Source organism: Phaseolus vulgaris, chromosome 4 (assembly GCF_051622355.1).
Source record: "Phaseolus vulgaris cultivar YP4 chromosome 4, ASM5162235v1, whole genome shotgun sequence".
NCBI classification, from domain to species: Eukaryota; Viridiplantae; Streptophyta; class Magnoliopsida; order Fabales; family Fabaceae; genus Phaseolus; species Phaseolus vulgaris.
The window spans coordinates 12403142-12417196 of NC_143501.1; the positions used below are offsets into that span (position 1 = coordinate 12403142).

Genomic DNA, 14055 nt, shown 5'->3' on the forward strand with positions numbered 1-14055 from the left:
CTATCATAGACCGTTGTTAATCTACCCAAAAATCATAAGCAATTAAATGCAAGAAGGTATTAAAAAAAATATCGAGCCTAACAAAAAAAGATTAAAGATAATACTAATAGTAAAAGGTTTTATGCAAGAAGGAGTAAATTATAACAAAAATTTCATCACTTATGATAAAATATTGTTTGATAAGAATATTATCAATCGTTAGTCAATACAATCTAATGTTATAACAATTGGATGTCAAAACAAATTTTCTACATGAAAATTGGGATAAGATTACCTAAGGAGGTTAAAAATAGAGAAAAATAAATTATTTGTAAACATATGTTATTATTTTGTGAAAAAAAGTTCGTAACATCTTTAACAAACTTCAATTCTACTTATTTTTTTTATAAGTTTCCTTAAAGATTTAATATAAAAGTTCATTTTTAATGAAATATCAAATTTATATTACAAAATAGATTTAATATAAGAGTGAATTTATTATTTTTCAAAGATTATTATTTTAAGTTTAAAAAAAGTGGTGGAATAGTTTTTTTTTTTCAATTTTCCAATTTTAAAGAGTTATAATATTTTTTTATAATAGTGGTTTTATTATTGTTTTTAAAGATATATTTATTATTTTAAGTTTTAAAATAGAACTGGAATATTTTTTTTCCATTTTTAAAGACTTACAAACACAATTTTATATATTATTATGAATGTGTTCATTTAAATATTTTAATCAGATTTATAAATCTTCAAAATAATATATTTAACAAATTAAAGGAATGATTTCTTAAAAGTAAAACACACATACTTTGTTGAAGTTCTTTTATCATAGTACCAAATATAAATATTTATTGTAAAATCTCTATATTCATAATTATAAAATAATTTAGAAAACCCTTTCAGGGGTACAATACAGTAACTAGTTATCACAAATGTGCGATCATCATCCTTTCTTCGTTTCCCAAACGTGGCCCCATTTTGGCTTCGGTTTTTCATCACTTAGTTTCAAGATATCGCCTCAAACAACCTCTGTCTTTTAACATCATCGAATCCAACTACTAAGAAGCCCTTATGCAACATAACCAACTTTTCTAAACTCCAACCACCCTATCTGTCTATCTATTCCATCTTCTTTAACTACAATGGTAGTAACTAAGGCATTGTTGGCCCCTCATCCACACCCTCTATGTTCCCTTCCAGTTTCTACCAAAACCAGAGGCCTCACCCTCCACCATGTAGACCCTTTGGTGAGGTTCAAGTTGGATCAGAGAAAGCCAAGGAAACATGTGGCTCATGTGTCACTCCATGACCCTTTGGTTTCTTCTTCTGCTCTTGCTGACTTCTTCATCCACCAACACCAGCAAAACCCTTATAGTCTTGTGTTCTTGGCTGATAGTGTGGGCTACTCTTTGGCTAGCTATTACACTTCTTTGGGTCTCTTTGTAATCTCTGTGCCTGGCCTTTGGTCCCTCATTAAACGTTCTGTGAAGTCTAAGGTAATTTCCATGTTTATTTGCTAGATTTTGTTTAAGAAATGCTAGCAAAACTTTTTATTTATTTTTATTTTGTCAGTGCATTTCTTTCTTTGATTCCTTACACATACTTGTAATTTGCGTTAGTCCTTAATTAACTGTTTTAGTCTCTACAATTTCTGATGAGAAAGACTAATACAGATTAAGAAACATGTTTGGAGAAACACTAAATGACTAATTTTTAAGATTAGGAGCCAGAACATAGAAAATGTACAAATAAAATAATAAGATAAGTAATTAAACCTACCAAAAATTACAATTTTATACGTCTTATTATCTCATATTTAATAAACCCTGTTTCTGATTTTTTATTTTTTTTTCAATCAATTTTAATGCAACTAGCACTTTTTTTGTTCAGGTTGTTGCCTATCTTTTTGTTGCATTGACTATTTTGGTGTGTTTTGGTGGATGGGGAAATAGATTGTGCAGAAGACGTTTATAGGTGAAGGTGAAAAGAAGGCACCGAATCAGGTTGCTGGGGAGATTTTATCGTTTTTCACTCGTAACAACTTTGCAGTGACTGATAGGGGAGAGACAATCACGTATGTTACTGTCTCATTCTTGTATTGTGCATGTTCTTGCTTGCTTTGGAATTTTCTTGGTACCTTTCTTTCTATCAGTCTATAATTAGGAAACAAAATGTATAACTGTTTTTGAAAAGGAAAGGGGGCTGAAGTTTGTCCCAACAAAACTCAATCACATTTGGAAAGTGCAGTGGTTTTCCTTTTATAAAAGGTTCTCACAGGAATTATGAGTATGCTTATCAGAGTTGTTTGTTTTAGGGAAACTTAAGCATCCATGTTAGTTCCTAATAATAGAAAGAGTTTAATTTTCATGAACTCTTGTATTTTTACATTATTAACCAATGAAAATTCATCACAGTATTGACTTTAGGAATTGTTATTATGATAGTCAACAAACTTGTCATGTATGATAATGTGTGATTATGTATGATAAATATTTACATGTATTCTAAATCTCTTGCTATTCATATTCAATTCTGATGTGTTCTTAAACACAAGAATTCACCTTTTCCAAGTTCACCATTGGAGCGGGTAGGAGGTGTTTGCTAAAATGGAAGAACGGTTCTTATGTAAGAATGCGCTCTTAATAATTTTATTGCTCAGAATAATGTGGGAACAGTTCCTGTTGAGTTTATTGTTGGAAAAAAAGTAGCATAGTTTTTAATTTTGGAGATGCATTTTTCTTACTTTCCTTCTTTTTTTTTACTTTTTCTTTTCTGAGATTTCCGAGCTTCTATATTTTTTATATTATGTGAATACTTCATGTCTTCCTTACAGATGCTTTGTTGTGAGCAAGCTGAAATGTTGAACCTTTTTCCCTTGCAGGTTTGAAGGACAGATGGTTCCAAGCAGGGGTCAAGCTGCACTACTAACTTTCTGCACTTGCATCAGCTTGGCAAGCGTTGCCCTTGTGCTTACTATAACCTTCCCAGATATTGGCAACAACTGGTTTTTGATCACCATCTTAAGTCCACTGGCGTAAGTGATTACACTGAAACTTTACACTACACTTTATTTTCCTTTTCATTATGGTTACTGTGTTTTTGTGAGGGAGGTTTAGCTAAGAGTTTGCTGTTATTGTCTTGCTATGCTGATACTCAAATACATTTCGGGGTTAATGCAGAGGCGTTTACTACTGGACTCGAGCATCCAGAAAGGAGCAGATTAAAGTGAAAATAATAGTTGCCGATGATGGAAAGTTATCAGAGATCGTTGCCCAAGGTGATGATCAACAGGTCGAACAAATGAGGAAGGAACTCAAATTCAGTGAAAAAGGAATGGTGTATGTTAAAGGCGTCTTTGAAAGATGAGCTATTTCTTCAGGCGGTAGAATCAGAATGCTAAAGAATATTTTGTATTTGACAAAAGCTAATAATCAAAATCATATTAAAAATGTTATACATGATGCGAAATTTTATATTCCTGAACTTGTCATATGCTAAGCAAAAGCCTGGCGATTATTGATACAAGTCTCGCCAAAAGGTAACAGTTACAATTTCCAAGTTACACAAACCAATTGCTAAACACCCTCAAGTACTTTAAGTTAAAAGACTTCTTTAAGGCACATTGTAACATTATCCAAATGTATTAAAAAAATTGTAAACTCGTCTCATTTGTATGCAGAACCAACATTTTCAACCAATCAATAACTTGTTCTCATCCAAGAAGGAATAGGTAGGAACCTCCAGGTTGTATGGTGCTGGTCCCTTCCTAATTCTGCCAGAAATATCATAATGTGATCCATGGCATGGGCAAAACCACCCACCAAAGTCACCAGCATTTGGCAATGGAATGCAGCCCAAATGTGTGCAAACCCCAACCACGATGAGCCATTCTGGATCCTTCACTCTATCTGCATCCTGTTGGGGATCACGAAGAGATAGCACATCAACACTGTTTGCCAGCTTGATATCGTCCTCTGTTCGGCGCCTGATGAACACCGGTTTTCCACGCCACTTAACGGTCACTGTAGAGCCAGGCTCAATGCTGGAGAGATCAACCTCAAGTGAAGCCAGAGCAAGAACATCCTTACTAGCAGACATGCTAAGCACAAACTTGAGGACTAAGAGACGGACCAGAGAGGCATAAGCAAACCTACCACCTGTAAGGACAAAGTAAGCAAATGCCCTCTTGCTAGGGTCACCTGGGGGAAACCTCTCATGGTTGTGCTCATCATAGACAATCGTAGAAGTAGGGTTCTTAATAGCAGCAATAGTTGCTGGAATATCAGGAATAATGCTGTTTTTTTCTGTGTGGATCAGTGATTCAGTAGTAAAACCTAGACAAAATCAAGTTACATCAGTCAATTCAGTTCTTTAAAGTTAAAAAATAACGAGTTAAATACTTTTTTAGACATCAAGGGGAATTGTTTGCTTTTAGTTCCTAAAACAGAATTACATTTTATGCAAATGTTGCGAGTGTGGTTCCTTCACTTAATACCTGAAATATATTATTTCTGTAAATGACACACCAAATCAAACATTTTTTTTATTTGTATAGACTACAAACATATTTAACCCAGAGGAATTAGAGTATGAATTACAAGGCAAGAGGTATGGCTCAACCTAGTTGAAGAATCCAATGTACAAAGACTAGGCATAGGCACAATTAAATACCAAAAAACTAAACCCCAAATTAAAACAATAAGCTTCCTACTTTTTATTAGTAAACTATAGACAATAAAAAGATAAATACTATCAACACTCATTCTCATTAGCTATCGTAGACACTCTTTTTATTGAGGACATGTTTGGATTAACTTCTCAATAAGCACTTCTAGTAGAAGAGAAAAAAGAAAAAATATGCAGAAGTTAAAAGTAAAATTTGGAGAAACTACATAAATATGGAAATATTCATCCAAAGAAGCCCCTAACTAATTTCACCAATAATTTAGTAGTTTTTAATATAATTCAAGCAATAAAAATAGGGCGTTAATAAAATGTATGTTGGTAAGGTTTTAGCAAAGGATCAGCAACGGCCACTGTAGACACAATGTTACGTTGTGTGACTGGAATTGCAGCACCCCATCAACTATACTAGAGATTTTTTTAAAAGTCAAAATTAACTTGTAAACAAATAAAAAATCCAAATTTGTAGAAGCTATACTAGAGATTTTTCAGCAAATTAGTTTACATATAAACAATCAAAATTTGTAGAAGCTACAACAGAAAACTTAACGCAAATTTGCTTACACATAAAGTAATTAACATGAAATCATGTTTTTTTTCTGACATAAGAGTCGTTAGCAATAAGTGAAATAAAAATAATTTGGAAAGAGTAAAAAGAGAGGGGAAATGGTAAATCGGAACCTCTGAAGGGAAGAAGGAAATTGGTGAGGTGAGAGGAAGGCAGGGATCTGGGATCATGAACGACGACGTTTGGGGAGAGAAAAGCGGAAGCAGCGTGGTAGGATCGGCACGAGGGCGAAGAGAGAGAAGAGAGTCTCTTTGCCGTGAGCCTGAACATGGTGTTCTTCCTTCTTCCTCTTCTCTCAGTTTTGTTTTTTGTTGCAGAAAACTGGGAATGGTAAAGTTGAAGTTGTAGAGAGGATTGGAGTGTCTGGTATGGTGACTTTTCCAATTAAGAGGGAAAAGGAGAAGTCAGAACCGCTCCTTCAATGTCGGCTTCTTGTTTATTTTTATTTGTATCTCTCTAATTTTCGCAGGATGCTGCATTCGGGTCCTATTCATCTTTTTGGGCCTAAACCTTGTCTTAAATATGCACCTCCATAGTTTCATGTGCACTTCTATTAATCATGCTTACATTTCTATATTTTAAGTGAAAAGTCTATCTTACCCTTAATGAAATAAAAAAACGACTCTTAGGCACTTGCACTCTGATAAGCTTCATTGAATGATAGCAATGTGCATTAGACGTTCAACATCTACAATTTAAAATATATATTTATACTCTGAATTATAGAATTTGAAATATATTTTAATGACTATTTTAAATTGTAAGATTTAATTTAGAAGTTATTTTTTAATTTAGAAAATGATTTTCGAATTCTATAATTTAAAAATTTAAAAATACAAAATTAATTTTTAAATTATATAATTTGAAAGTCATTTTTGAATTTAAAAATAATTCTTAAATTATAAAATTTGAAAGTAAAATGATTTTTAAATTATAAAATTTAAAAGAATATTTTTTAAATTACAATAAGTACGGGAGTGTAAAAGAATATAGAAATACAGTATGAAACTATGGAGGTGTTGGAAAAAATTCCCAATTAGAAAATCCAAATTGTCTCTTTAATGTGACTATTACTTCTTTTTACTCTCATTACTCACTTAGCATAACGTTGTTGTCATTGTTATTTTTTTATGTGATGGATTCAAGAAATACATGATTTTCTTATTATGTAACTTAGAAATTATTTTTGTCTATGTAATTTTTTTTAGATTGTGTTGATTATACAATTTATCTTGGATTTCACCATCCCAAAGTTAAAATATAATTTCTGGTTATGTAATTTAAAAGTTTTTATATAAAAAATAACGTTTAGATTGTATAATAAAAAATATTTTTTTTCATGTTAATTTTTTTTCATGTTAATTTTTTTTCATGTTAATTTTTTTTCTAAATTATCCATTCTGAAATTAATTTTTTGATAAACTAGAAATGTGAAATGGATATTTTTGTATTTATAGAATACATAAAAAAGTTATGAGGTAAAAAAGAAATTCACAATTAAATAAGTGTTGTTTCTTGTAATTTGATGCTTTCTTCCTAATTCTCGGTTAATTTTGAGGAATGTTAAAAATATTTTTCATTCAAAATTTAGATTAATTAACTCAAAATATTTCTTACTGCAGAATATAAAAACAAAGAAATTAAATATTATGTTCTGAATGATAAACTTTAAAATTATTTATTTATAATATTGTTCAACAATTTAAATTTTACAATTCCAAATAAATTTTCTAATTGAAGAATTCAAAACCCTTTTTTTGACTTTTAAATTAGTTAATTTATAATTATTTTTTCACTTTTAATTGATCAACATGGGAGTTTGTTTTTCTATCAAAATATCACATTATTTTTTTATCCAAAAGTTCACTTGGACAATATGAAAAAGAAACCACATCAACCAATTCTAAAGAGAAACTCCATCTTTGTACAATTTCAAAGAGATATAAAACCACAGAACAAATAGGTATCTGAATAAAATGGGAGTGTACTAGAAAAATATAAGGGTGCAGGAAGTAATACCTATTAATTGATTTCAGTATAAGAGTATAAACATGCCCACTCAGACTTTTGTCAAGTGAACCTCGTATATACTGTTATAATTATTATTAATAGGTTTAAGTTCGATTTATTTACTTATTATTACTTTTTTTAAAATTTTAATCCGACTTGTTTAAAAATATGATTTAACTTATTATTAAAAAATAACCAGTCAACAAAATCTAAGAAAGATTATAGAAATATATTTATAACATAAATAAATTAGTGATTTACAATATCCTACTTATAATCAAATATACTTAGTTTCTCTATGTATAGTAATAGAACATAATCAATTTCGATTATTAAAAAAATATATTTATTGTATTCAATATTACAAATTAATTTGGAAGATGCAAAGCGTAATAGAGACGAAAATCGAAATAAAGAAGATTAAAACAAACCAATCCACAGGATTCAAGAACCAAACAATCCTCTTGCCGTAATTTTCTAAAGCTTTAAACCTAAGTTTCCACAATTAACATATTCAATTAATTCATATTCAGTTATCAAATTGCCTATCTTTCCATATCTTTCCATCAGACTTTAGACTTTAGAGCACAATTAAACTATGCTTTGAAGTATGATAGAACATAGGTCTGTGGGCTTTAATTAAGTCCATAAGCTTAGTAAAAAAAGTCTAAACTAAAACAAGAAAAAGCTAATCCTCATTGGTTCTTTAACAAATATGCCTCAACCTTTAAAAAAAAAATTATAAAAATACTCCAAATTCAACAAACTACATTTTCATTTTGAAACTCTTGAAAAATGTAGAATCCAACGTAACTAGAATCAACCAAAATAATATTTGCAAAAAAGTTATGACAAAAAAAGTAAGAAAATATCATATAAACAAAAAATACAAAATTATGGTAAATATGTACAATGAACTCAATTTATTACTACAGAAAGGAAATTAGCTAAGAATTGCAAATAAAGCATATGGAAAGTGCAATCAATGTAAAATGAAGTTATAAATGTGTGTACAAAATATGTGTCATCAATTAGTTGTTATAAAATTGTATACATTCATTCAATTCGTTTATTTTTTATTTCACTTAATTTTATTTTTTAATTTATCTTTTCTTCTCTTACATTGTATAATCATAATATTTATAATAAATAAATTAATAAATTTTGTTACTTATAAGTGAAATTATGGGTTAATAATGTTGAACATTGGCTTTGATGTCTCCAAATCTACGTGGATTGCTTGAAGACTTTGATGATGGGTTTCTGGATGTGTTTTGGGTAGTTTGAATTTGTAATCCACTCATAGAATTGATCCAAAGTTATTTGATTTTAATCCTTTTGAAAAAGATGTATTTTCAAAGAGAAGCATAAAAGCAATCTGTTGATTTCTCGTTTTAATCGGTTGTTTTTCTCTCAGCTTGTTTGAAGGGTTTTTAAATTGTTTGACTTTGCTGTCAAACCAATTCAATCGGTTGTTTCGAAAAATCAACCGATTGTTTTTTGAAAATCCTTAACAAAATTTAGTTTAATTGATTCAATATGTTTTGTTTGTTTTAAAACTGATTTGGCTTTTGCATTAAATATTTTTAACAACTGATTGGAGTATAAATAAGTGGTTATATGCTCCTGGTTGTTATGGATTCAAATTAACACTTTCAAAAGCAGATTTTCCAAGATTGATTCAAGCTTAGGATATTTTTCTAAGTGTGAAATAGGATTGAGTCTTGTATTCTAAACTTTGATCTTGTGATTTACCCAGGTGTATTCTATTCCCTTCTTTCTTGATAATTGTATTTTTGTATTTGTGTTTCCAAGAAGTGTTGTGTGTTATTGAGGGGATCAAGATCAACATTCTTGGTGTGGTTTTTGCCAAGGAGTGGTGTGTGTTCTTGAGGGGTTCAAGATCATCACTCTTGGTGTGTGTAGCTTGTAATCTAGGGTTGATTACATAGTGAATTCTTAGTGGTTTCTGAGGATTGGATGTAGCTCAGGTGTTGAGTGAACCAGTATAAACTTTATGTGTGAATCTCTCTATCCTTACACTCTTTAAATTGCTTTAACTTTGTTTTTATAAAGTGCTGATAAAAACAATCGACTGACAACCGATTGATTTTCTGCATCAAGCTTAAAAACAGTTTTATATTTGGTTGGACAAATTTTCCATTGATTAATTCTTCATAGACTTTCACTCTACCTTCAATACTTGCAAAAATATTTCAAAAATAATTCACCCCCCTCTTGTAGCCCTATAATTCTAACAATAATAATAAGCTATTCATAAATTTATAGATTTTGTAACATCACAATTAGAATTTTCCTGTCTAACAAGGAGATGTTTGTGGGCATTTTTTGTGAAGGGACTGGGACAATTAGTGAGTCTCTTATATAGTGAAAATTACACATGTTGGCAACATTATAATCTTAAGCCTCTTCTCACATTAAAGATGAGGAGGTAATGGCTCATAAGAAAGTCGATGAGTAGTTATAGCATATGTCCATAAGTGATTATCTCTACCGAGTTCACAAGAGTGATTGGGAGATAAGTGTCAAATTGTTGTAAAATTCATATCAATATGCATAATGAGTAGACTACATGAAAAATAACCTAAAAAACATGCATTTTCCCCAAAACAAGTTTTACTCAAAAAGAAGAAGAAAAGAAGGAAGAATTTGATGAATCTTGTAGAAAAAGAAGGAAAGAGAGCCAACAAACAAAAAATATCAAAATGATCATTTCGCTTAGCGCATAAAGAAGGGCTAATATGATTGACTTGAGAGAGCATGAATTGAAGAACTTCCAGAATGCTGAGCGCCAAAGCATGTGTTGAGCAAATTAAGGCCAGAAAGGGATCAAATTATAGAGTTTAGAAGGCTGAGTGGATCCAAAAGGGCTTAACGAAAAGAATCCTTCATGCTAAAAAAAGCTCAAAATTACTTAGGAAATGCTTGGAGCTAACCTAAGCAAAAAAAAAAAGAGGTTTCAGATTCGCTTAGGCTTGGCTTGGAGACAATGCTAAGCCTAAGAATTATTCATGCTAAAGAAAGGATTGCACTAGGATTGGCTTGAAGCGAATCCCTGCAAAACGAAGAAACCTCAAGCCCAAAAAAAGGGCTTGAAGCCAAAAGGTTCCTATAGAATGAAGAAATCCAATTCGCGCAAATTGGCTCTATGTCAATAGTAGGCTGAAACGGAGGCAAAACACTAAGGTAGAAGACTAGATGATACAATGTTGTTCTTAAGATTTGGAAAGGAGTAATAGAGGCAACGAAAGTCTTCAGAAAGAATGGAGGGCTGCACTGAATGGGTTTGGGAGAGAAGAAGAGGAATAAGCAATTTTAGGTGCAAGGGCTAAGGAAGAGCTTAGGTCAACTTCCTTGAGTTTCTGCCATGCTTGAGAGAATCTTAGAAGTAGAGAATTGGAGTGAGTTTCATTGAAAATGCATAAAACAATTTCATTTATCCAAATCTAAAGAATACAATGGGAGAAACTTCTTATTTATAGGTTAAATGAGCTTCTAACCATGCCTCTTTGTATTCCTTCACCATAGTTAAATTTAAGTTGAACTTAACTATGGTGAAGGTTAAGGCAACTAAATCGTGTGGCTCTTCTAAAGGTGTTCTAGAAACCTTTGCTTAAAGGCTAAGTGAAGGTTTCTAAAGTGTCTAGAAATTATTTTTCTCCTATTCTAAAAATGGTTAAAAAATACAAAGTCAAACAAAATATTATTCTACTATTTATAAATTTATACAAACTAAGGCAGATATTTCTTCTATATATTTTTGTGTTTGATCTTCTACTCTTAGCAGAGAGTATGAGTATGGTGCCCTTCCAAAGGATCTCTCCTCAGATATGCTTTAGTTAGCCACCATAATAATGATCCTTCACTAGGGTCAAAGATAAACATGTGGAAACAATCAAAATACAATATACAATATCTCAAAAACATATTTGGAAGCAAATCTTTTGCAAAATATAAGAATTCTCGAAAGTGGAAACTATTAACCAAATCTAAATCAAAATATTTTCCCAAAATCCTTGTAGTAGAAGAACCTATAAAAAGACAATCTTCAAAGAGAAAGATAAGAGTTTCACAAGGTTTTCTTAGTTTTTTTCTTCTTTGTAATTCTTTTGTTTCGCCTCCGCATGGAAGGCTAAACCTTTTTGGTTGATTCCTTTGTAATTCCCCACTGAGTTATGAGATTTTGATCAATAAAGGTTTCATTTTTTTAATTCTCTATAGCAGTTGCTTTAATATTCTAATCTCCTGGAAAAATGGCTTTTGTGAGAGGTTGCACTTGAACGCATGATTGAGAGTCTTCCTTATCTTAATATTTGGTTTCTTAGTTAGTTCGTATTGCAGAACATGGAAGCTTTGATGAACCAAATATGTGATGAAGCTTTGATGCTTTGCTACTTTGATTGAAGCTTAGTTGTAGGGTGTTTAGAATTCTTGTAAAGATCATTCTTAATCCTATGCACAAGCTGAATCAATAGCTTTTAAAAGAGAAAATTGTTTTTCTAAGCAAAGAGAAAAACAACCGGTTGAATTCATGATATAATCAGTTGTTTTACACTTAGCTTGTTTGAAGGTTTTCAAAACTGTTTTTGACTTGGTTGACTAACTGTCAAAACCAATTCAACCGGTTAAAACGACATTTCAACCGGTTGATTGTCACATTCCTTAACAGCTTTTCAAAAACCTGTTAAATATGTTTTTAGTTGAATTAAAACTGATTTGGCTCATGATTAACTGCCTAAAACGGCTAGATTTAAGATTTATAAATATGGTTTCTCTTTGTATTAAAAAAATACACAAAAAGTGAGATTGAAAACGTTTTTGAGAAGAAATTTGATTCAAAGTTTTGCAAGATTTCCTAAAGGTTGTGCATTGGTTCAAGAACTGATCTTAAAAGCTATGTGATTCCTGAAATACCAGGTGTAATTTGTTCCTTTTTTATTCTTGTAATTGTTACTTTTCTATACTTGCAAAGTTTGTAAACCTGTATGGTCAGAGGGTGTTCTGACTGTGGTTGTGTGAAAGCAAAAGAGGGTGAGTGCTCTTGGGTTATCAAGATCACCTATTTGTGGCTTTGAGTGTGTGTAATCTGTGATTGATTGCTAGTGGAAGACCTAGTGGTTGTTTTGGGGACTGGATGTAGCTTAGAGGTTAAGTGAACCAGTATTAATTGATGGTGTAATCTCTTTCTCTCTCTCTCTCTCTCTCTCACTCCTTATAAACTGTTTGATTTGATTTTGTTTTTTTTGTTTCCATAAACAACCGGTTAAAACGAAGTTTCAACCGATTGATATTCTGCAAACAGTTTCAATTACTTTGTTTGATTGGCTTCCTTGATTACTCTTTCTGTGATTGTTGTTAAAACTTCATTCTTATCCAATCTTTACGAAAATATTTTGATAAACAATTCACCCTCCCCCCTTTTGTTTAGGCCATTGAATCTAACAATTGGTATCAAAGCTAGGTTCTTGAAAGTTATTCAAGTTCTATTTTAAAAAAAAATCTGCTTTAATGGCTGATAAACTACCTTTTTTGGGGAAGGTGCTTCTATAAACAGACCACCACTATTTTGTGGTGTGAATTACTAGTTTTGAAAAGTTAGAATGAAGATTTTTATGCATTTCACATATAAAGGAATTTGGAAAGCAATTGAAAATGGTCCTTTTATTCCTCAAGTTAAAAAAATATGATGTTTTTGTTGATAAACCTCCATCTGAATGGACTGAGGTTGATAGCAAGAAAGCAAAGTTTGATTGGATTGCTAAAAATATTATAATCTCTGCTTTAATTTGTGATGAGTTTGTCAGGGTATCACAATGCACTTCAGCAAAAGAAAAGTGGGACATCCTTGAGGTCACACATGAGGGAACTAATGATGTAAAGAGGGCAAGAAAGCAAGCTCTCATCCAAGAATATGAATTATTCAGAATGCAGAAAGGGGAGACAATCTCTGATGTGCAGAAACGATTTTCCCACATTGTGAACCACTTTATAAGTCTAGGAAAAAGCTTTGACAAAGAGGAGTTGAACATAAAGATCTTGAAGTGTCTTGATAGGTTTTGGCAGTCAAAGGTCACTACCATCTTTGAATCAAAGGATCTAACATCCATGACAATAACTTCTTTGTTTGGTAAGCTAAGGGAGCATGAGATTGAGATGAATAAGTTGGTTGTCCAAGAAAGTGAGGTCAAACACAACAAAGGAATTGCACTGAAAGCTGCTAATCAGAAAAGGAAACAAGACTCCAGTGATAGTGATGAATATACAATGAGGCAAATCTATGCTTAAATGCATCAGCATCAAGCAGTGTAAGCTTATCTTCATCATTCAAAGGTAACAATTGTTGAAGATGAGAGCTTTGATGTATCAAATCCTCATGAAGCCTGGAGTTGTGCTGCTTTCTAGGTTTGGGTTTAAGAGTAGGGTGTTTAGAATCTTTGTAAGATCAGTTCTTGAAGCCTACACAAAGCTTGATTAAAACTATTTTAAGAAACTAAGTGTTTTTCCAAGCAAAGGGGAAACAACCGATTGATTTATCGAAATAACCGATTGTTTGTCACTTAACTAGCTGGTATTTGTGAAACTGCCTTTTGAATAAGTTGTGTAACTATTTGACTCATTCAACCAATTGAATCGTGGTTTCAACCGGTTAAATGTGTGTTTTCATAACAATATTTTGAAAACCTGTTTTAATTGATTCAGTTGTTCAAATCTTCCTTAAACGGTAGCTTTTCAAAGGCTATACGTATAGCTTTGTTTTCAAATCAAATATACAAGAAATACACCAAGTG

General features: G+C 31.5%; 2 protein-coding genes across 2 annotated transcripts; one reads left to right on the plus strand and one right to left on the minus strand.

Annotated features, from left to right (window-relative positions):
* Nucleotides 1–900: 900 nt before the first annotated feature.
* On the plus strand, nucleotides 901–3439 carry CCB1 (cofactor assembly of complex C). Its single transcript, XM_068646202.2, has 4 exons — nucleotides 901–1481; nucleotides 1938–2059; nucleotides 2867–3019; nucleotides 3165–3439. The coding sequence occupies exons 1-4, from the start codon at nucleotides 1128–1130 to the stop codon at nucleotides 3349–3351; spliced, it is 816 nt and encodes a 271-aa protein (XP_068502303.1). The 5' UTR covers nucleotides 901–1127; the 3' UTR covers nucleotides 3352–3439.
* Nucleotides 3392–5728, minus strand: LOC137837252 (cytochrome b-c1 complex subunit Rieske-4, mitochondrial). The gene is made up of 2 exons (XM_068646203.2): nucleotides 5350–5728; nucleotides 3392–4319 (listed from the first exon to the last, which is right to left on the minus strand). The coding sequence occupies exons 1-2, from the start codon at nucleotides 5504–5506 to the stop codon at nucleotides 3676–3678; spliced, it is 801 nt and encodes a 266-aa protein (XP_068502304.2). The 5' UTR covers nucleotides 5507–5728; the 3' UTR covers nucleotides 3392–3675.
* Between the last annotated feature and the right edge of the window lie 8327 nt (nucleotides 5729–14055).

What these genes read in the sequence shown, in the direction of transcription:
- CCB1 (XM_068646202.2), top strand. Translation starts at nt 1,128, where the DNA reads ATGGTAGTAACTAAGGCATTGTTGGCCCCTCATCCACACCCTCTATGT. An exon ending in AACGTTCTGTGAAGTCTAAG is followed by an intron (nt 1,482 to 1,937) that starts GTAATTTCCATG and finishes ATGGGGAAATAG; the next exon opens with ATTGTGCAGAAGACGTTTAT. An exon ending in ACCATCTTAAGTCCACTGGC is followed by an intron (nt 3,020 to 3,164) that starts GTAAGTGATTAC and finishes GGGTTAATGCAG; the next exon opens with AGGCGTTTACTACTGGACTC.
- LOC137837252 (XM_068646203.2), bottom strand. Translation starts at nt 5,506, where the DNA reads ATGTTCAGGCTCACGGCAAAGAGACTCTCTTCTCTCTCTTCGCCCTCG. An exon ending in TTTCCTTCTTCCCTTCAGAG is followed by an intron (nt 4,320 to 5,349) that starts GTTCCGATTTAC and finishes GATTTTGTCTAG; the next exon opens with GTTTTACTACTGAATCACTG.